The 23,324-nt window shown below is 37.9% G+C and overlaps 1 protein-coding gene across 4 annotated transcripts in view; it reads left to right on the top strand.

Moving 5' to 3' along the window:
- LOC127662859 (fermitin family homolog 2-like) overlaps positions 1-22,150 on the top strand; it is a 120,779-nt gene extending 98,629 nt beyond the window's left edge. The window contains exons 9-17 of one of the 4 annotated variants that reach the window (XM_052154238.1): positions 4,658-4,792; positions 4,935-4,984; positions 5,181-5,305; positions 5,383-5,489; positions 5,814-6,032; positions 14,019-14,039; positions 17,119-17,243; positions 17,949-18,090; positions 19,467-22,150. In XM_052154238.1, the coding sequence (XP_052010198.1) occupies positions 4,658-4,792; positions 4,935-4,984; positions 5,181-5,305; positions 5,383-5,489; positions 5,814-6,032; positions 14,019-14,039; positions 17,119-17,243; positions 17,949-18,090; positions 19,467-19,640 (1,098 nt within the window). In that variant the 3' untranslated portion in view covers positions 19,641-22,150. The remainder of the gene's footprint in view (positions 1-4,657; positions 4,793-4,934; positions 4,985-5,180; positions 5,306-5,382; positions 5,490-5,813; positions 6,033-14,018; positions 14,040-17,118; positions 17,244-17,948; positions 18,091-19,466) is intronic. The other 3 variants (XM_052154240.1, XM_052154239.1, XM_052154241.1) reach the window with 3 other exon arrangements.
- The last annotated feature ends 1,174 nt before the right edge of the window (positions 22,151-23,324 follow it).

The following is a 23,324-nucleotide window of genomic DNA, read 5'->3' as shown; positions in this document are numbered from 1 at the left end:
GCATATTTGGTCTCTATAACTTGGTATTTTGAAGATTGAAATGACTGTGTACATGATATGTCGATAACAACAACATATTAGTATTAAAAGTATATTTCCTATTTTCTTTCTTGCACATGCAATGGGCAATTTTACAACAAAGAGCAATAAACCAAATTCCGCCTAGAACTCAAACCCTTCTTATTGGTCGAGCCAATGAGAGGTGGGACCTGTTTCCGAGGGTATAAAATTGCTCAGCCCACTTCCTCTCATCCTCTTCTTAGCTCTATCCTCTCTCTTATCTCTTAGCTCTGTTATGCTCCTCCGGCTTCCTGCCTTTCTGGTTCTCTGAGCCTTGTGCTCTCTCACTCTCTCGCTGAATGATGCCAAACTAGAAGGCCCCAAGGACTCCCAAGCATGTGCCAGGCTACGGCCTCGACTGCCCATTCACCAAGATCCTCTGACTCTCACTGGTTCTCTCTCATCAAGACAACATCATCAAAGATCAACTGGAGCCTCAACAAATTGCATCAGGACAGTTTAATTCAAATGGGACATGCAAGTATCAAACTTAGTCTCATTATTTGATACATTAAGTATCCTTAACCCCTTTCTAAAAATGGCGTGTCAGAACTAATATGATGGTTTGCTCAGGCTGTTGATCTGCTGAACTTCAAACAATGCTATAACTTCTTGCCTTCCTGTATTCTGCTTCAGCCCTCTTTCCCTTGGTAAACTGTATGAATGTATGTATATGTATGTTAGAGTAGTTTAAATGTTTAGTCTAGTTAATAAAGTCTTGTTCATGTCACATGTAAAGTTGTCTGTGTCTCAAGCTCATATCTAAAGTCACTAATCATAGATTTTGACTACTTGCTCTTAATACTTAGTAAGAAAGACATTTCCCTTGCCCGGAAATGTACATTTCTATTAATTAATTAATTAATAACCAAAATTGAGTGTTCACGGGATGAACCGAGTATTTGGTTGTAATGTTAATGTAGCTACATCAAGTTAACCCGATTAACTGATCCAAATATTCATAATCGATTATAACAAGTTATGATTGATTATTAATATTTCATAGAGCTGATTCGCTACCTAATGGTGGAAGAATATAGAGCTGATTCGCTACATGGATATATAGAATATATATATAGGATTAACAGGGTTCATTTCTCTTTCTCAGTAAGAGAATGAAGGGAGGGTCAGCACTTCTCTGAACATTCCTTTGGAGGTCGTAAAGGCCTCCATTACTCTGGGCATGAGAGAGTTCCTTTGTCAAAGCTCATTTGCATGTTTATGACAGTAAGAGATTTTGGGCTGAATGACTCAAAAGATAGTAAAACATCGCGTAATATCATTCTACAGAGATCTTATATTCGAATTCAGCTCGGACAAATCGTAAGGTTTAATTTGATACCAAGAAAGGTATATTTAGTACACTTAATAAGGGAATATACACTGAGGCTATTAAATATGAGGCCTCAGAGTTTAAAACACACAATGAAACAGTTCTAACGAGTTTGATATACCTCAGAAATACACAACATACAGGGATTACACGTATTTCATTAGCAATATGCAGTTCTGTGTTTAACTGAAAAACACACACACACACACATTTTTACGTTCAAAGTTTCCCCCTTCCTGTCCACACGATATGCACGTGGTGAGCATGCGGATGTCACATGCGGTTCTCTGTCAATAGTTCATTGTCTCTTTGTCAATACATTTATTGTGCTTGTGGAGGCTGGTTGGCGCTATTTCAGTAATTAGGGGGGTTTTTAACAGTAAGTTCTTGTTTGTTCGTGAATCTGTTAAGGCCACTGATCCTCCGCCATACCTTACACGCTGCTGTTTCCAACGTCTCCCGTGCAGCAGCTCTATTTCCTTTTCCAACAGCCAGATCAATCGCCTTCAACTTGAAAGCTGCATCATATGCATTTCTCCGTGTCTTGAGGGTGACTAAATGACTACCGTAATCAGAATGATGGGAAGTTTGAGCGCGCTCGATTTAATCTAAACAGTAAACAAAAAAGTTGTTTGACCTTAACCCGTTCGGCAATTTCATTGGTCTAATGAAAGCTTCACGCCGCCAAAAAACTGAGCACGTCACAGAATGTTTTTTTTTTTTTTAAATAAAATTTGAAAGCGGGAAAAATCCATATATTAGCCGCGTCGTTGTTTAAGCCGCGAGGTTCAAAGCGTGGGAAAAAAGTTGCGGCTTATAGTCCGGAAATGACGGTAAATTACAGATATAAAATGAGCAGTGTGAATCTGTGAGCTTACAAAACAGTGTTTATATGTGTATTCTGTTATAAGCAGTTGTGAGAATCTTTGGTTATTGAAATAAAGCTAGAGTTACTAGATCAGACAGTTGTTGGGTTCACTCCCCCTTCTCCCCTCCACTCCGATGCTGATCACTCCCACTGAGATTTAAAAGATGAGGGCATCTTTTAAAAATGTGGTGAGAGGGGGGCATGGGTAGCTCTGCAAGTAAAGACACTGACTACCACACCTGGTGTCGCAAGTTTGAATCCAGGACATGCTGAGTGAAAAAAAATGCTCAACTCTACTAAAAAGTGGGGTGTTGTGAACTTTTAACTACACTGTAGTTATGCATTTATAAAATGTATTTATTATGTACATACTTGTTGTTGCTGTGTACTTATATTTATAATGCTTGCATTTAATGACATCTGTGGTTAAACCTGTAGTTACAGTTTAAATAACCTTACCCCTAACCTTAAACCACACCTTACCCCAAACCGTGCCCTAAACCCCAACCCTCAAACTCAGTAACAGCTAATTGGAATCTTGTGAGAACATGTTGTTGCACAATACAAAAGTACTGTATGTGTTTTAATGATAGTGCATTGTAGTTAAAGACACCAAATAGGATGACATGAAATTGAAATTTTCATCCCATTTTCATTAACTCTTCTGAGACTGATTCTCACAATTTTGACAAAACCTTTCTTATTTTAACCAGCTTAATAAAATTACCTTGGGGACAGGTTTAAACTTGCAGAATTTGTGACCACAATTCTCAATACATCACAGAAATTGTATTTGCCAGGTTTAAAAAACGAATTTAAAAGATATATAACATTTGTCGGCAACTTGTGATACTTTGCACATTTATTTTGCTACGTTTAAGCCTCTCATCAACATTAGAACAGCGTAGAATTGCATTAGAAAACTGAAAATGGATTAGTGTGGACATGGCCTTTCATTATTGCCATATTTGGCTTTCTAATATATCTAAAACCTTCTAAAAACCAACAAAATATAAATGACCATGCTGCAAACTTTAGCCTACAAAAGATCAGACCTGCAAGTATTGTTCTTTTAGTGTCTATGTTTAACTTTGACGAATACTCATGTTTTTCATTGTGCATTTTCTCTATTATTGACCTTATGCAGCCATCTTGAAAATGTTGTCTTTTGAACGCCCGGTCCAGTGGTTGCTAAATAGGTCTGTATGGTGTTGATTTCAAAGTGTAATTAGCAAGAGAAGTGGATTTACAAGTTGTAGAGTTGCCCAAAAGTTATCATGAGTATTTAAAAGTGTTCAGTGGGAGATTTAAAAACAAAAGTACTTCATTCATAAATGCACAAGATCCTTCCTTACCTCCGTTGATGTACTGATATGCCTCATGAAAAGCCAACATTTAAAAATATTTGTAATACACCTCTGCACATCTTCTCATGCCATTCACCAATTGCGTTATAGTTAATGCAAGCATATTTTATGAGCGTAAAACCGAGACGGAGGAAGTGTGATACTATATTCACACACATACAGTACATGGGAATACATGTTTTATATTATTTTCCATCTATAGCCTATTAAAAATGTGAGGTAACAGTAGTTTCAGTTCAAACCGGAAGGCAAGAGGCAAAACATGGAAGTGCCCAGTGCTGAAAAGGGGCAGGGCTGAATACAGTCAGTACATCTGTAACTTTGAATGTCTCTTTTTTTTTTCTTGGGCTATCAATTTAACAGGTTTAGTGTGATTAATTCTATTAAATGTATGCAATTAATCATCCTCGGACTGTAATAAGGAATGCTACTACCAAAGGAGCAATTCAAGCTTGAAGAACCACCTGTTTTCAGCAGTGGGCAGTAAGCAAAACTCCAGCTGTACAGAGAACAAACTACACTCAGGCTTGCTTGTCAGTAGCGACAGCATAAGATGAGGCTGTGTTCTTGATTTCAAATACAGCTGGATGGAGCACAACTCTGAATGCAGAGATCTTGAGATGTATTTTTTTACGTTTCAAACTACATTAAACTTGATACGGCGACCTAAAAAAGCTGTTTTTATGGCACAATTCAACCAAAGTGAGACGCTTCAAATGTGTCCATCTGATGCATGTGTACATTGACGCATACTTGAAAATCCCTTAGAATAAATCTATCTCAGACAGATTGACTAATTCAATTTAAAAAGTTGATTTCGATGGACTGTAGGCCAATGATTGGCTTATGTTCAATAATATGGACATAAACAATATGTTACCTTCTAAAGCAATTATTGAATCATCATATGTTGAATCATTGTTATTTTAGGGGCATTCTAAGCAAATATTTATATTTGTGATTGAATTTGATTAATTCATTGGTATATCATGATTAATTCAAATAAAGCCCTACATTTTTCATTTGCAGTACCACATCAACAAGCTGTCCATCATGTCTTCAGACAATCACATGAACAACAGCGAGAAAGAGGTTGATGAGGTGGATGCTGCACTGTCAGATCTAGAGATCACACTGGAGGGAGGAAAAACGTCCAACACATTGGTACTGATACCATTATCTCTGCAGACACTCCAGCTCACAGAAGAGTTTCATCTAAAGCATGATTCTTTCCTTAGCAGAAATATGTGTAATATTGCACACAAACGCACATTTCGACAAACTTGACTCTTATTTTTGTTCTCAGGGTGACATTACATCCATTCCTGAACTGGCCGACTATGTGAAAGTCTTCAAGTGAGTTGAACTCTAAAATTGAAGTTATAGAGGCTTTTAAGATTATAAGCCTCATCAAGCTTTATTTAAAATAATTATCAGGAAGCTGAATCAATGATCTCACCTTCGGCCTTATGTAAATATTTCTCCAGCCCTGTGATTCAAGGAGTTGAGTAATTTTTCTTTAATTTTTATTGTTTTTTGCTTAATACATCAGACCAAAGAAACTCACTCTAAAAGGATACAAGCAGTACTGGTGCACGTTCAAAGACATAACAATCTCCTGCTACAAGAGCCGTGAGGAGGCGCTCGGCACGCCAGCACACCAAATGAACCTGAGAGGTAAACACACACTGTGAACACATGGCAAATACGGTTTACCAAATGCACACTGCATCTCATCTGTTGTTTCTCTGTAGGCTGTGAAGTCACACCAGATGTGAACATCTCTGGTCAGAAATTCAACATCAAGCTGCTAATCCCCGTAGCAGACGGTATGAATGAGATCTGGCTGCGGTGTGACATGGTGAGAGATAAGTTTTAATGACACTGATATATAATACTGCACGTTCTTTTAAAATGAATCACCTCACACCCTCAGTCTGTTAGTTCAGACTGACAATCTATGGAAATGTCTCAGACAGTGCTGATGATTTAATTGAAGGATGGAGACAAGCCATATCTAGAGACCAGATTATCATAGAGTTTGGGTTGGACTATTCAAGTAGTAGTACATTACTTCACTCCTTACTTCCAAACAGCAATCAAACTGTGTGTTACATGATTTACTTGTGGTGTTACTCTGCTCATGGGATCAAACTCATCAGTTGACTGTTTTCCTTTTCATTAGGAGAAGCAGTACGCTCAGTGGATGGCGGCCTGTCGTCTGGCCTCTAAAGGGAAGACAATGGCAGACAGTTCTTATAACCTGGAGGTGCAGAACATCCTATCCTTCCTGAAGATGCAGCACATGAATCCTGACCCTCAGATCATAGAGCCCATCACCACCGACATCAACTCTGAGTGTCTGGTGTCACCGCGATACCTGAGGAAATACAAAAACAAGCAGGTAAATGAGACTATAGGTGTGAGAGAGTTCAGGCCAACCTAGTGGGAAAAAACAAGAAATAAATGGAGGGAAACTGAAAGAAGTAAAGAAAAGACCTCGAAGTGTAAAATTCCTCTGTGTATTCAAATCAAGAGTTTGATGTCTCCCAGCTGGCTGCTTGGCATCTGATTGATCTTAAAAAAGGGATCAAATGTGGAGCGAGCTTGTGAAATTCTAGTTTAATAGGCTCAATTTGGAATGCCGTTGTGTTGTTGGGTCTAGTTCATGCCAGACAGGGTTAAATTCTACAGAATGTTTGCAAATATAGCTGAAACAATTAGGCTAGATCTGAATTTTTCACACTATGCAATTCACATACATATATCAACATTACATTATTTATTTATTTGCTCTGAAATTTAAAGTGATATTTCACCCAAAAATTTAAATTCTCTCATCATTTACTCACCCTCACCTCAGATGTGAATGACTTTCCTTCTGCACAGAACACAAATGAAGAATTTTAGAAGAATATCTCAGCTCTGTTGGTCCTCACAATGCAATTGAATATTGATCAGAACTCAGAAGGTCCAAATCACATAAAGGCATCATAAAAGTAATCAATATGACTCCAGTGGTTAAATCCATGTCTTCAGAAGCGATTTGATAAGTCTGGGTGATTAAAAAAAGATCAATATTTAAGTTTTTACTATAAATATACAGGCCCCGCTTGTATATGGCTAAATGCGAAGTGTAGATTTAAGGTAAAAGGGTCTTAAATATTGACTGTTTTATAGCAGTCATTTACCTGCTTAAATATCTGAGGGACCTTTTAATGTAGATTCAAAATTTAAATTACAGTAAAATTCTAGTTTAAACTAATCAAGTCATGTTTTCTTAATGAACACTAGGATGAATGATGTTTAATTGTTTTCATTTATGTGAACCAATATTATAATACATAATAATGATCAGCTGTGTTTACCTGAATATATTTTACAAAAACATTTTAATACATGGAAAATGCCACACAGAGACTTCTGTGAGCATTGAGCGATGATGCGAACGAATCATTGAATAAGAGTTTTGAATTTATCTATTGAAACGGAAAGATCAAAAGAAATTATTCACTGAACTGTAACACCATTTGCTGTTCAAATTGCTATTAAACTTTAAAGCAGGGATAGTATTAAAACGTTAGACGATCTTAGTCGATACATTGAAACAGACAGTTAAAACTGATTCACTGAAATAAATCCAAATTTTTGCCACTGTAGATTAAATCAGAGACTCTATTAAAACATATAAAGCAAACATGTTAAACATATAATTTGCCTTAATGCTCTCATAGGGGGTATTTACACTTGGTCACTTTGTGTTTTTACTGACCGAATTGCTGTCCGATTGGAAATGCACATTTCATTTATGCTAGGCCTTGTCCACTAATACATTTTCGTTTGAAAACGCATCTTTTTCTCTCCGTTTTGGCCTTCCGTCCACACTGAGACAGCGTTTTTGTCTGCGAAAACTGAGCTTTTTGAAAATGCACTCCAAAGTGGATACATTTTAAAATGCAGTTTTCGCTTTACATCTGAATATGTGATCTATCCAACCAAAACAATCAAGATGGCGGCCCGTTTTATAGCAGCACTGTTGTACTTGATACTCACTTTGATAGTGTTGTTAAAAAATAAATGTTACTTTGTACAACCATCACATTGCGTTCCTTCAAAGGCAAAGGGAAATTTACTCAGAATTGGTGTCCGGCGACAGAACATGAGGGATTTTCCACATGCGCAGTAACATTATTTAAGCTTTTTCATACATTTCAGTGTGGACGGAGAACATTTCGAACGCCATTTCAAATGTATCCGGATTAATGTAGACTTAGCCTAAATGTCTTTGATTCCCGTACTATATGCAAATAAAGAGTTGTCTTCTGTGGTTACGCTAATGCTGGGCACCAAATTTCCAATATGCGATTATTTTTTAAGTTAAGTGACTTGGGATGTGTGTGTAAAAATATATATATATTTACACCCTGAGGTGGTAGCGCGGTGATGTGGCCTTTTATACTTTTAGTATTTGTATGCTTAAAAATGTGGGACTCTAATAGCTATGACATAGCCACACAGTAGAACATTTGGTTCAACCTTTCAAAATAATTAGTTTTTATACTTCATTGTAAAACAAAGTGGAAGTATTTGGAGAGGGACAGTGTGTGGGAGTCAACAGAGGCTCCTGTGTGATGCTGCTGCTGCTGCTGCTGGTGGTGTTGTTATACAGTGGCCCTGGACTCAATCCAACCCCTGTGAAGCTGGGGGGGGTGGGCTTCCTGTTGTCCCTTCTCACTCGCTCCCCCACCAGCTTGTGACTGGAAGAAAGATTGAGGAGCTCTGGGGTGGGGTCTTCACAAAATACAGGAAACAAGCCTTTCCTGGGAATGTGGGAGGAAGACAGCAGTTGTGTTTTACTCTTTACTCTTATTCATCCATTATTCAAGCTAAATTCTTCTCTTGGAAGGATTCCTCTGGGGATCTCTGTTTTTATTCCCACAGGATGTGGATCAGATAGCACTGAACTTTGGGAGACAAAAAGTTCTCATTTAACTTACAGACTGGTGTTCAACTCTTGTATGTGTCGCCACCTAGTGGAATCCAGAGCAAATGGGTTTACTATGTAGAGTGTGTTGAGATCAGGCTTCATGTTAATGATCTACATCTCTGCTGAACTTTGAACACCTCTTATTGTTGTATAGAGAAGCTGGGGTGATTTACAAAAAACATGCTGGATTTTTTAGAGCTTAACTAACGTACTGACAACATTTCCCCCAAATTCCAAATAAAAATATTGTCATTTAGAGCATTTATTTGCAGAAAATGTCAGCTGATCAAAATAACAAAAAAGATGCAGTGATTTCAGACCTCGAATAATGCAAAGAAAACAAGTGCATATTAATTTTTATACAACACGATACTAATGTTTTAACTTGGGAAGAGTTCAGAAATCAATATTTGGTGGAATAACCCTAATTTTCAATCACAGCTTTCTTGCGTCTTGGCATGCCAGTATTTCACATTGCTGTTGGGTGACTTTATGCCACTCGTGCCGCAAACATTCAAGCAGCTCGGCTTTGTTTGTGACCATCCATCTTCCTCTTGATCACATTCCAGAGGTTTTCAATGAGGTTCAGGTCTGGAGATTGGGCTGGCCATGACAGGCTCTTGATCTTACATTTACATTTACATTTATTCATTTGGCAGACACTTTTATCCAAAGCGACTTACAAAAGAGGAAGAACATCAGCGAATCATCTTAGGGAGACAGTGGTACAAAAAGTGCCATATTACAAAGTTTCACTATATATATATATATATATATTTATATATTTTTTTTTTTATTGACCGGTTAAGTGCTTTTGGAAAAGATGTGTTTTTAGCCGTTTTTTGAAGATAGAGAGTGAGTTAGCTTCCCGGATTGAGTTGGGAAGGTCATTCCACCACCGTGGTATGATGAAACTTTGATCTGGTGGTCCTCCATCCACACCTTGATTGACCTGGATGTGTAGCTGGAGCATTGTCCTGCTGGAATTGTCAGAGCAGTGATGCTACACACCTGGCCCCTAATCAGGCTAATCAAGCATCAGAGAGGGATAAAGGCTGACTGGAGACTGCAGTGGGACAGAGAGAGAGATTTACGGGCAGCTGTCCGACACCTTTGTGTTTATCTTTTTGTTTCAGTTCTTCATAAAATATTATTTATATTGTCAAGCCGGTTCTCGCCGCTTCCTTTATCTTAATCTCCTTTACAGCTATGTTCAATGTAAGTCATAGAATTTATTTTATTTTTTATTTTAAATGTGTGCCCCATACTCGCATATTCTAGCTACAGTGTTATTCTCTGTTACTCTTGTTAACTCTTAACCAAAGAACTAGAGAATATATATATATATATATATATATATATATATATATATATATATATATATATATATATATATATACACTTACCTAAAGGATTATTAGGAACACCTGTTCAATTTCTCATTAATGCAATTATCTAATCAACCAATCACATGGCAGTTGCTTCAATGCATTTAGGGGTGTGGTCCTGGTCAAGACAATCTCCTGAACTCCAAACTGAATGTCAGAATGGGAAAGAAAGGTGATTTAAGCCATTTTGAGCGTGGCATGGTTGTTGGTGCCAGATGGGCCGGTCTGAGTATTTCACAATCTGCTCAGTTACTGGGATTTTCACGCACAACCATTTCTAGGGTTTACAAAGAATGGTGTGAAAAGGGAAAAGCATCCAGTATGCGGCAGTCCTGTGGGCGAAAATGCCTTGTTGATGCTAGAGGTCAGAGGAGAATGGGCCGACTGATTCAAGCTGATAGAAGAGCAACTTTGCCTGAAATAACCACTCGTTACAACCGAGGTATGCAGCAAAGCATTTGTGAAGCCACAACACGCACAACCTTGAGGCGGATGGGCTACAACAGCAGAAGACCCCACCGGGTACCACTCATCTCCACTACAAATAGGAAAAAGAGGCTACAATTTGCAAGAGCTCACCAAAATTGGACAGTTGAAGACTGGAAAAATGTTGCCTGGTCTGATGAGTCTCGATTTCTGTTGAGACATTCAGATGGTAGAGTCAGAATTTGGCATAAACAGAATGAGAACATGGATCCATCATGCCTTGTTACCACTGTGCAGGCTGGTGGTGGTGGTGTAATGGTGTGGGGGATGTTTTCTTGGCACACTTTAGGCCCCTTAGTGCCAATTGGGCATCGTTTAAATGCCACGGCCTACCTGAGCATTGTTTCTGACCATGTCCATCCCTTTATGGCCACCATGTACCCATCCTCTGATGGCTACTTCCAGCAGGATAATGCACCATGTCACAAAGCTCGAATCATTTCAAACTGGTTTCTTGAACATGACAATGAGTTCACTGTACTAAAATGACCCCCACAGTCACCAGATCTCAACCCAATAGAGCATCTTTGGGATGTGGTGGAACGGGAGCTTCGTGCCCTGGATGTGCATCCCACAAATCTCCATCAACTGCAAGATGCTATCCTATCAATATGGGCCAACATTTCTAAAGAATGCTTTCAGCACCTTGTTGAATCAATGCCACGTAGAATTAAGGCAGTTCTGAAGGCGAAAGGGAGTCAAACACAGTATTAGTATGGTGTTCCTAATAATCCTTTAGGTGAGTGTATATACACACATGTATACATAACTATTAATTCAAAGGCATCAAACTTCAGGCAAAAATGAGGAACACATTGAACATAAAATATTGCATTCCTGAGTTTTATTAATAACCTTATTTTAAGTGAAACTATCACATTCTGGCCCCATTTACAACTTGCGTTATCGATGATCGGATTGCTATCAGATTGTACTTGCCCACATTAAATGACAGATGTAAATGCACCCAAGATGCATTGTGATCGGATCATGATTGGATCACTGAAACCACATTCAGAGGTGATCAAGAATAGATTCTTACCACATTCAAATAATATATAGATACAACTACTTAAGTAATAATGTGATGAGGGTGCGCTACAGTCGTCTGTTGTTAAAGTGCTGTGTTGTGGGTTCTTGCCTTTTTCTGTTTATTCTCCCATTTCAATGTGAAGAACACAACAAACACTGCCATCTTGCAGTCTTGTCACTCGAACAATTAATAATATTCCATGAATAATTTTTTGGAATACCTCGTCTCAAATCCCCACTCGCTCCTGTCTCTCTCCTATTTTCTAATCACTATGGCTGTCTTAACCTGGTGAGCTGCCGCCTTGGGCAGCATTTTTGGGCATTATAGGTCTTTGATGAACCCCCCTATGGTGGCCAAACACTTTGCCTTGGCAGGCAGCTCACTGGGTTTTAAGACGTAGCCTATTTTACTGGCGCGAATCTCATCTGAAACCAGGCGTCTCACTCGCATTAGAACTTACAAAGCGCTGAACGTAATATGAATATCATTAAATTTGCTTCAACCCGAAATATGAAAATCTTCAGTTATGGAAAAACCTTTACTGTCAAAGTGATGGAAAGTATTTATTATTTCAGTTATAATAGCTGATGCAATAATTTTTTCCATTTTGCACAAGTGACTTTGATCTGATTTTTCTCAGATCACAGTGGAGACGCATTTGACTGCAATGTGTAAATGCAATCCAGCTAAAGAATATCCATTTACAACTTAATGCAAGGTTTAAATGGGGCCTACAGAGCTTAACTTGGTGTGTTGATTCCACCCTGTGACAAACCAGGTTGAGCTTCCCTAATTATTTTGTGGACATTGTGTATACTGGATACAGTGTTGCCATGACCACTTATTATAAGCGACTTTGGGCTTGTTTTTTCATTTTATGAATATGGGATTTCGTGGGTTGCGTTTTATTTTTTTTTTGGGGCATTTTTCCAGTGTGCAGAAGTGTTTTTGGGCTTGTTGATGCTTGGGCGTCCAGAGCACAATATACTGCCACCCATCACTAATAGCAGCTGCCACATAAACCCATCTACTGTTCGAGCTGCTCTCTACATCAGTGGTGTCAAACACACGCTCGTGGAAGATGGCCAGGCAAAGGGATTCTGCACTCACTGTCTCACTTTTTTATCTAAGACTGGGTCTGCGAGTGATAGGGCAGTCCAGTTAATTTCCTCGATCACGGCATTAATACAATACAGATTGTAAAGCATTAATACAAATTTGATTTGACCAGAGTTTGTTGGAGAAGCAGACCTGAAATAAAAATTATTCATGCAGTTTATTTTTATTCAACGCTTAGTTTGTGATCTATTTGGGTTTCAGGCTTCCCACCCTTTTTGACCTATGAATTTCCTTGTGTTTTCCTCCTTTAAAATAACGGACACAAAAGAACGATTCACTGACAGATGAGACATCATTATGGATTGCAAGTTACTCTACACATGAGCATTTTCAAGCTCATTAAATATTAAAAGTAGAGAAAAACTAGAATATTCATTATATTAATTATTGACTTTTAATATATTTAAAATGTTTCCTATGATAGTGGGAACCCTGTTAAGAGCAATGAGTGTGTTCTCCGTTTTGTTTTATCCCAATATCTCTTATTTAGAATAGAAGAATAGAATAGAATCCTTTATTTTGGTCACACATTATACACACAGTTCTTTGCATATATACAGTGACACATATCCCAGCTAAGCTGGGGTCAGAGTGCAGGGTCAGCCATGATACGGCGCCCCTGGAGCAGATAGGGTTAAGGGCCTTGCTCAAGGGCCCAACAGTGGCATATTGGTGGTGCTGGGGCTTGAACCCCCGACCTTCTGGTCAGTAACCCTGAGCCGCAACCACTGAGCCACCACTGCCCCATTTAAGCAGTATAACGTTGTTTCAAAACTTCATTAACTTCATAAACGAATTGAGTTTAGATGGCAAATTGTATGTGTGAAATACTTTAAATAATTTTGGGGTATATGTTTATATGGTAAGGTTGATGCTTTGAAAGACATTATATTCTGTCTATCCTGTGAGCGTTAATCTTTCTATGCTGATTAGTGAAATTTAGACCATGATTCCGACTGCTAACTAACCAATTAGGGTCACTTATTTTTGCTTGTTTTGGTGAGGCAAGTTGCTTATTTTGGGCTTGTTTTTCCAGAACAGAACGCTTGTTTCTCTTTCAAGATCTGTCAACACTGCTGGACATCATATCAGTCCTGCTTATCGTATGTGATTCCAGTGCCTCACTCTCACCTGTGCTGTGTTGATGAATGTTCCTCTGCTCTCTCTTCTCTCCAGCTGCCTACACGGGTCTCCCCTGCCATATTCTCTCTCTCTCTCTCTCTCTCTCTCTCTCTCTCTCTCTCTCTCTCTCTCTCTCTCTCTCTCTTTGTCTGTATTAACTGTTTTGAATCTGTTGTGTGTGCTTATTTGCTGCTTTATTCATTTATTTGCTTCTCCTTTATTCCCTCTCTGTTCTCCTGCTCTTTCAACACTCAGCCAGGCTTTGTCAGGGACTTGGTAAGTAAATCATTTGACAGCTGGTTGTGGTAAATGTTTATGGCTTGTCATGCTAAATATCTTTCACTAACACTGGTTACAATGAAGTCATTTTGGTGTGGTGATTTATTCCAGCGGTCTTTCCTTTAACCACTTACCATTTATAGCAATAGCACACTGAAAATATCAAATTTTCTGATGGTTTCTAATTTTTTGAGTCACTGGCATCTCCCCAAGAGCAGATGTTTGCAAGCCTAAGGTGACACTAAACCTGTTCGCAAAAGTTTAGTGATTGCACATTTGCTTTTTCTGACACTATCGGTTAGGCTTAAGGTTAAGGGTGGGGAGGTTGGTTTGTTGATTTTAAAACTCTGTAAAGTATCAACTTTAAAGGAATGTTCCGGGTTCAATACAAGTTATGCTCCGTCAACAGCATTTATGACATAATGTTGATTGCTACAAAAATATATTTTACTGTTTCAAATGTTTAGCCACAAGACATAAAAGATATGCATGTAAACATGATTTTAGTGTGATAAAATCACTTATTAACCGCATCTGTGTATAATTGTAGCCAATTATACAACTTCATTATCATGACGATGTTACTGTAAACCCTAAAATGAACAAAAAGTGACAATTTAAACGTTACAGCTCAAATAATGCACAAGTTTTACCAGAAGAATTAAAGTAAGTGCTTTTATAAAATTATAAGCTTCACATTTCTGCCTTTTTAAAACCTCCAAAATTTGGCCCCATTGACTTCTATTGTAAGTGTCTCACTGGAACACAGATTTTTGCTTTTTTGTAAAGAAAGAGGAACAAGTGAAAGTAATTTTTGTGGTACTCAACATTATGCCACAAATGCTGTCGATTGAGCTGAACTTGTATTGAACCCAGAATATTCCTTTAAAAAACTACTCATCTGTTTGGGAGAACATTTAACTGTCTTTCAGCGCCACACAGTGGACATTTCCCCTCAGAAAGTTTGAGATATGTGAAAGGAACCAACCACATGATATCATTTTGCAAAGATGTCACCACGTAATTTCATGTCATGTAATTTTTATGAGATCAGGTTTGACAGTAAAGGAATTTGTTAAAGGAACGTTCTGGATTCAATCCAAGCTCATCGACAGCATTTGTGGCATAATGTTGATTGCCACAAAAAAACATTTCGGCCCTCATTTACTGTTTCAATAGTATACCCAAAAGAACATTAATAATTTTAACATGGTGTGATAAAATCTTGTGTAAATGTATATCCAATATGGGGATTGACCACACCAGTGTTATGTCATCATGACAACAACGTGGTAAAAGTAGATATAACTTTACATAAATAAGGTAAGCAATTTTATCACACTAAATTCATGTTAACATGTATATGCCTCTATATTATGTCTTTATATTTTAAATAGTGTACTGAAATTTTTGCTTTTATTTATTTTTTAGGAAATGACGGATGTCACAATTATTTTTGTGGGAATCAACATTATATCACAAATATTGTTTATTAAGATAAACTTGTAATAAACTCAGAAGATTCCTTTAAATATGTAAAATTATTGCTTAGCTTAGTGTTGAGTTGAACTGTAAGCTGATCTCATTTGAAATGATATGTCAAATAATTGATCGAGGGGAGACTTCAGTGACCGCATTCATTTTTCTACTTGAAAATGCATTTGGACACTTGAGTCATATTTTAAGATGTCTGAATGTCATTAAATAACAAAGGATCAAAGCAAGTGATATTTATTTTAAAGAAATATAGCACTAGCACACTTTTCTAACTAAACATGTCACAAAAGAAGTTAGTTTGGTTTAACAGATAATAGACCAAGTGTTGAGATTGCAGTATTGTCAAATGTTACTTTCTCATGTGAATGTACTGAACTCCACCTGTGGTTACTCTGCTAGGATACCTGTATGAACTTGTGGGGAACTGACTTCATACATCCACTCAAAATCACCAGAACACCAATTGATTAAAAGTCATGGAGCAAAAGTAGCTCAGAAAATTGAAGATGGTTCAATCTAGCTGCATTTGAGCGCTTGTGCCACGTGCTTTCGTATCTAAAGCTATGAGACATTTATACATGTGTCTGAAGAGTCCCAATAACATTTGGGTTCACTGTATTTGAAAATGTTATTTATGAGGTTTTAAAGGGATAGCTCACCCAAAAATTATTTTATTTATTATTAAATGATCATTTATTTACTCACCCTCATGCCATCTCAGATGTGTATGACTCTTTCTTCTGCTAAACACAAAGATTTCTAGAAGAATATCTCAGCTCTGTAGGTCCACACAATGCAAGTGAATAGTGACCAAAACTTTGAAGCTCCAAAAGACACATAAAGGAAGCAAAAGTAATCCATAAATCTCCAGTGGTTAAATCCAAATATTCATAAATGATATAATAGGTGTGGGTGAGAAACGGATAAAAAAAATAAGATATTTTTTTAATACTCTAAATCTCCACTTTCATTTTCACTTTTGCATCTGAAAGTCACATGTGGTGCCTGTTCAGATTCACTATCACATCTGAAAGTGAAAGTTAAGGTGGAGATTCAGAGTAAAAAATTACTTGCATTTTAATCTGTTTTTCACCTACACCTATCATATTTGTTCTGAAGACATGTATTAAACCACTGGAGTTGTGTGGATTACTTTTACATTAATTTCTGTGATTTTTGGAGCAACAAAGATCTGATCACCATTCACTTGCATTGTGTGGACCTACAGAGCTGAAATACTTTTCTAAATATTTTAAGAAAATGTCTAAGTTTGTGTTCAGTAGAAGAAAGAAAGTCATACACATCTGGAATGGCATGAAGATGAGTAAATGATGAGAGAATTTTTATCTTTGGGTGAACTATTCCTTTGAGGACTAAACAATGGAACAATGTATTAATTGAATACAGCAGCACTTAAATGAAGTGTTTTAATTCACTGCTGGATTCTCTCATTGGGTTTGTGGGATCTAATCATGTCTCCAGAGAACAGTACGTCTGTGTTAAGTGTTACTTTGTGCTCAGGTTACGAAGCTTTTTAGATTAATTCATATGAATGAATGGTTTTGTGTGTGATCCTTAGATCTCAGCCCGCATCTTGGAAGCCCATCAGAACGTGGCCCAGATGAGCCTCATTGAGGCCAAGATGCGCTTCATACAGGCGTGGCAATCCTTGCCGGAGTTTGGAATCACCCATTTTCTTGCCAAGTGAGTGTCGTCTATAACTCGTTTTAACTCTCTCAAATATTTGGACTAATGTTTGTGTGATGCTTGAATCATCTGTTCATGATATATATTCAGATACTCTCCTTGTTAATAATTATGATTCATTTAGTGTGGCACCTGATGACTGTTTTGTTAAGTGATTAATATGTTGATTTTTTTTCTTTGATTAATCGGTTAATGTTCACATAAACCATCAGAAAGGGGAAAAATGTGATCTCAGTGATTTGCAGCATGGCATGATTGTTCATCTCAATATGCTGAGATGTGGGTTGGTACTGGTTTGGTGGCATGAGGTGTCCTACACAATATTAGGCAGATGGTTTTAATGTTGTGGCTGATCGGTGTATTTACAACTTTCAATCTTAAATTTTCTTAATTCAGGCTTAGTTTAAAGAATCGTAAACTGAACCGAACCATAAGCTCAGTATCGTGAACCGAACACCTACTCTCTATCTATCTAGCAATCTGACGTTTTATCTGACTACCTTTGTGACAGTTTGCCTGACCATCTTGCCAGCTAGCTGGTGGTTTGTCTTATTGTAATGTCTGCATGTCCATTAAACTTTAGAGAGATTTGTCAAGCCAACAGCAACTATGAATCTAGTTGATTATGAATCATTTTCAGTTGTTATTGATTTATGTTGTTGCAGCATCAGATTAATTGTTGATAACTGGGAATTTGATTAGGTTTCAGGGGAGCAAGAGAGATGAGTTGATTGGCATCACCTACAACAGACTGATCCGTATGGACGCCAGCACAGGAGATGCCATCAAGACCTGGCGCTTCAGCAACATGAAACAGTGGAACGTCAACTGGGAGATCAAGATGGTAACTGGCTCTTTAAATTCTGCCCTTATCATTAGTACATAATGCGACTGACACACTGCAGCTAAATATGGGTGTCACTCCACTTCTGAGTGTCTATTTATGTTCTCTACGCAAAGTTTGGCAATTAACGAGTGTGACAAATGCATCGTACAACAGAAATGAAATCTGAGTGGTGTGTACAGAACCAATCTGAACAATTTGTTGTTCATGTAGTGATGTAAATAGAAGCATGAGACAGACTTGAGGTTCTCCCCTGTAGTTTTTCTAGTCAGCATTGCGTTCTATGTTAATGCGTCGCATTAACCTGTATTCAGTATTATGCTCCAGGCACAGCACCCTGTTTAAAAGAAGCAGCTTAACAGACATAAACAAAGTACAAACGGTGGTTTACATTTATGCATTTGGCAGATGCTTTTATCCAAAGCAACTTACAGTGCACTTATTACAGCGACAATCCCCCCGGAGCAACCTGGAGTTAAGGACCATTTTCAATGACACAATGGAGGTGGCTGTGGGGATCGAACCAGCAACCTTCTGATTATCAGTTATGTGCTTTAGCCCACTACGCCACCACCACTCCATATTTTACTTATAATTGCTTTTGGCCACCACCGTGAGATGCTAAAATGATGCTTAAACTTCTTAAAGGGGGCATGACTATTTTTATTTATTTTTTCCCCCACTTATTTTTTTATTGTTGCACCATAACAGCCATAACTTGTAATATATGATCATTTTCCACCCTGTCTCTGTCCCTGTGTCTGAAATGATTTGTTTTGGCATTACATCTACTTTAAGACTTTAATGTACATGCCCACAGTTATGATTAGCTAACATTTATTTGCATAGCAAATAAGCTCATGAGAGAATGAACCAGCTCCACAATAACGAAAACTATATTTTAGGGTTTACACAAGAGTGCACATCAAACACGAAACAAAATTTATTTACTCAAGCTCAGCTGCACCATAATCCATAAATATCAAACATTCATCAAAAGAAATTATGATTAATGATAAGCTTACAGACAGCAGCAGGTCTAGAAGCTCTGCAATTGACATATATCGCAAAATATCAGAACTGTGCTATAAGATTTATGTCCTGACTTAATACATTTATATTACATGTATATTATATTGTGTCAACAGAGGCATTTCGACCAAGAAGCGGATTTGACTGTTCACGCACACAGGTGCATTCACCACCGCGCGACAGGAGCATTCTATAGAGCGTGCGCTTTGTTTCTTTGATACAAATATTAAATACAAGACAGAAGAGACTATGACCGGAGATCATCAAATGCTTTATACATGAAGTGCATGTTATAGGTCATATATTATGCCTGTTTAGAATGATCTGCTCTATTGTCACTGTAGGTAACAGTGGAGTTTGCAGACGAGCCCAGTCTTGCATTCATCTGTGCTGAGGTAGACTGTAAAGTGGTGCACGAGTTCATCGGTGGCTACATCTTCCTGTCCACGCGTGCCAAGGACCAGAACGAGTCTCTAGATGAGGAGATGTTCTACAAGCTGACCAGCGGATGGGTTTGAGCGCTGCTCTTCTCAAAGCATCAGGGGGACTGGACTGACTTTCTTCTGTTACTCTCACACTACTTTTCTTTTCTCTGTTTTAACCAATTCAACGCTCCACATCATAGGTGTTTGGAAACGTTATGCTTGTGAATGCATTTATAACACTAGCAGACGTACTTACAGTGGACACTGTGAGGACACCAAGTCCAAGGAAACAGTTCTTGCTCTGCCCTTATTCTTATTCTGTTTCAGAAGTTAATTCCACCAGAGCGGTTAACTGCTTCCCTCCAGGAATTATTTAGTTAACAAGATGAAGCAATAGTTGTTGTCACTCATGCTAGGCTAATAGATATATGCCGGCTTTGTGCACCAAGAAATGCCAATTATTTATTTCTTACTAACTTGTGTTATATTTACATCGTCTTTATGGGTCATTCTTTGAATGAATCCTTTGCGACAACTACGTCACATTCTTGTGCTGTCATCAAAACACTACAGAAGGAATTATTACACTAGCTTTAAAGGAAGCGTTGAATTTGTGATTATTTGCTCAGCCTCATGTCGTTTCAAACCTGCATGCTGTTGTTATTTATTTAATTTTTTTTGTAGAATGTAAAATTTTAAAGAATCTTCACATAACAACATTTCATAGTGAAAACAGTTGCATGAAAGTTGTCCAAATGACTTATATTCCAAGTCTTCTGAAGCCATGTGATTGCATTGTGACTTTATGAAACATATTCCTCTTTGTTCTCAAATCAAATATGACTCTGGTTTGTCATCATGATGTTTGGTCACTTGTAGATTTTTGTAGTCCAATACAACATTTGTAGTCCATTTAAGAGCTTCGACTGAGGGGACCAATTACAATTTGGGTCTGTTCCTCACGCAAAGCTATCAAATGACTCCAGAAGACTTGCTGTATAGTGAATGATTCATATGAATCATTTTTGGAGCTTGACAGATGTGGTCTCTGTGTAAGCTGCATTTTTTAATTCCACAGAAAGAAATAACAGCAAATGGGTTTGACTTAACATGATAGTGAGTGAATAATGACAGGATTGTAATTTTTGGGGTGAACTATCCCTTTGTTACCTGAACGGTACACTCGAGATGATCTCGCTCGGCAGTTTTTCATCAACAAACCGAAGCAATTTTGTCTTTTTAAAGCACTACTGCTGTAAGATAAGAGTCTCTATCAAGAAGCAGTAATTTGAAGTTTATATTTGTGTTTGTGCGCTCTGCTTTTAGTGATCATGTGTGTTCGACAGTACATTAAAGTGAATGACACAAATGTTTTTTGGAATTAATGAATCTATGGCAACAGATTCGGCTTTTGAAGGCCATTGATTTCCAAATGTAAGAAGTTTCTTTTTATTATTATCATCTTCCTATGAAGTCTGCTATTTATCCATCAGCCTTTATTGTGCACCAATATAGTATTATTCGACAGCATTTCATTATTATGCACCAGCGATTGGTCACTGTTTTAAAAGAAAGTTTTTTTCTTTACAATATGAAGGAACTCCAAATGAAGTATTGCAATTTTTTTTTTGTATCTAATGTAAAAACAGGTTTTCAAGAATTGTACAGTTGTTTTGTTGCTGCTTTTTTCAGTAATTTTTCAGAAGTATATTTCTTTCCAGAAGAGAGGGAAAAAGCCATTTTTGACATTGGGGATTCATTCCTGCCAATGTTACAATCTTATGGAGTTTAAAAAATATATATATATATAAATGCATATGAAGAAATTAAAAATATCTCAAGCTCCAGGTTTGAGTGAACTCATTTAGATCATAGTGTCTTTTATATCTCATGAGGAGCTTTTGATTTGCCTTTTGTTTTTCTTGCCTTAACTGATGAATATCAATAATCGTTTGATTCTGCTGCAAAAAACTTTTTTTTTTTTTAAGAAAGTGTCACTAATGATCGCTCAAACACTATTGAAGTGCAGCAGAATCTGTGTGTGTGCGTGCGTGCATCGGTTAATGTCAGTATTTTCTTTTGTTTTAACATATGAAGGTGGTTCAGAGCCAGAAGTGTTTTTTTGTTTGTTTGTTTGTTTCATCAGATGCCATCAGTGCAGTGCATGGCCTGTTTAACATTTTTTTTAAATGCCATTTACTTTATAAAAATAAATAATAAACATTTTATTTAAAATAATAAAAAGACAATGGTTCAATGTGTTTTTTGTTTTTGGCATCACTGCAGTGCTTTTCTCCACCAGAGGAGAGCAGTGTTGCTGCATACAATTTTAATGATCTGATTGAGCTGTTATTGACCCTAGTGACACAATTTGTCCCTGGATAACTGTCATGGTGAATAGCTTGCACTTGAAGGTGATTTTACACAGCTACATGCTGTGTAAAATCTGCTGAAAATACTAAAAACTAGTGTCCCATTACTGTTAGTAATGTCTTAAAGCAATGAAAGGCACACATTGCATGTACTGGAAGAACTACTCAATGTAAGATGTAGTATTATCTAAAATAATGGACCCTGTTCACAGGCTGTGATGATGCGTTTCTGCCTTATTTAGCAGCATAAATCTAGCAAACCTTTATAATATTGCAATTTTTTTCTTTACTTTTTAGTGTAAAAACGAGTTACAGTTGCAGTGAGGTTTCTAATATACAGTGCATCTGGAAAGTATTCACAGCGCTTCACTTTTTCCACATTTTGTTATGTTAAGAAGTTTGTTTGAAATCTTTGCAAATTTATTAAAACAAAAAAAATTTAAATAATAAATCACATGTACATAAGTATTCACAGTCTTTGCTCAATACTTTGTTGAAGCACCTTTGGCACCAATTACACTCTTTTTGTGTATGATGCTACAAGCTTGGCACACCTATTTTTGGGCATTTTCTCCCATTCTTCTTTGCAGGACCTCTCAAGCTCCATCAGGTTGGATGGGGAGCGTCGGTGTACAGCCATTTTCAGATCTCTCCAGAGATGTTCAATCGGGTTCAAGTCTGGGCCACTCAAGGACATTCACAGAGTTGTCCCGTAGCCACTCCTTTGTTATCTTGGCTGTGTGCTTAGGGTCGTTGTCCTGTTGGAAGATGAACCTTCCCCACAGTCTGAGGTCCAGAGTGCTCTGGAGCAGGTTTTCATCAAGGATGTCTCTGTACATTGCTGCATTCATCATTCCCTCGATCCTGACTAGTCTCCCAGTTCCTGCTGCTGAAAAACATCCCCACAGCATGATGTTGCCACCACCATGCTTCACTGTAGGGATGGTATTGGCCAGGTGATGAGCGGGGCCTGGTTTCCTCCAGACATGATGCTTGCCTTTCAGGCCAAGAGTTCAATCTTTATTTCATCAGACCAGAGAATTTTGTTTCTCATGGTCTGAGAGTCCTTCAGGTGCCTTTTGGCAAACTCCAGGCGGACTGTCATGTGCCTTTTACTGAGGAGTGGCTTCCATCTGGCCACTCTACCATACAGGCCTGATTGGAGTGCTGCAGAGATGGATGTTCTTCTGGAAGGTTCTCTTCTCTCCACAGAGAGACACTGGAGCTCTGTTAGAGTGACCATCGGGTTCTTGGCCCTGACTAAGGCCCTTCTCCCCCGATAGCTCAGTTTGGCCGGGCGGCCAGCTCTAAGAAGAGTCCTGGTGATTCCAAACTTCCATTTACGGACGATGGAGGCCACTGTGCTCACTGGGACCTTCAATGATGCATACATTTTTCTGTACCC

This window comes from Xyrauchen texanus, chromosome 22 (assembly GCF_025860055.1).
Source record: "Xyrauchen texanus isolate HMW12.3.18 chromosome 22, RBS_HiC_50CHRs, whole genome shotgun sequence".
Taxonomy (NCBI): Eukaryota; Metazoa; Chordata; class Actinopteri; order Cypriniformes; family Catostomidae; genus Xyrauchen; species Xyrauchen texanus.
The sequence above is the reverse complement of the archived record's forward strand: the minus strand, read 5'-3'. Positions and strand labels throughout refer to the sequence as shown.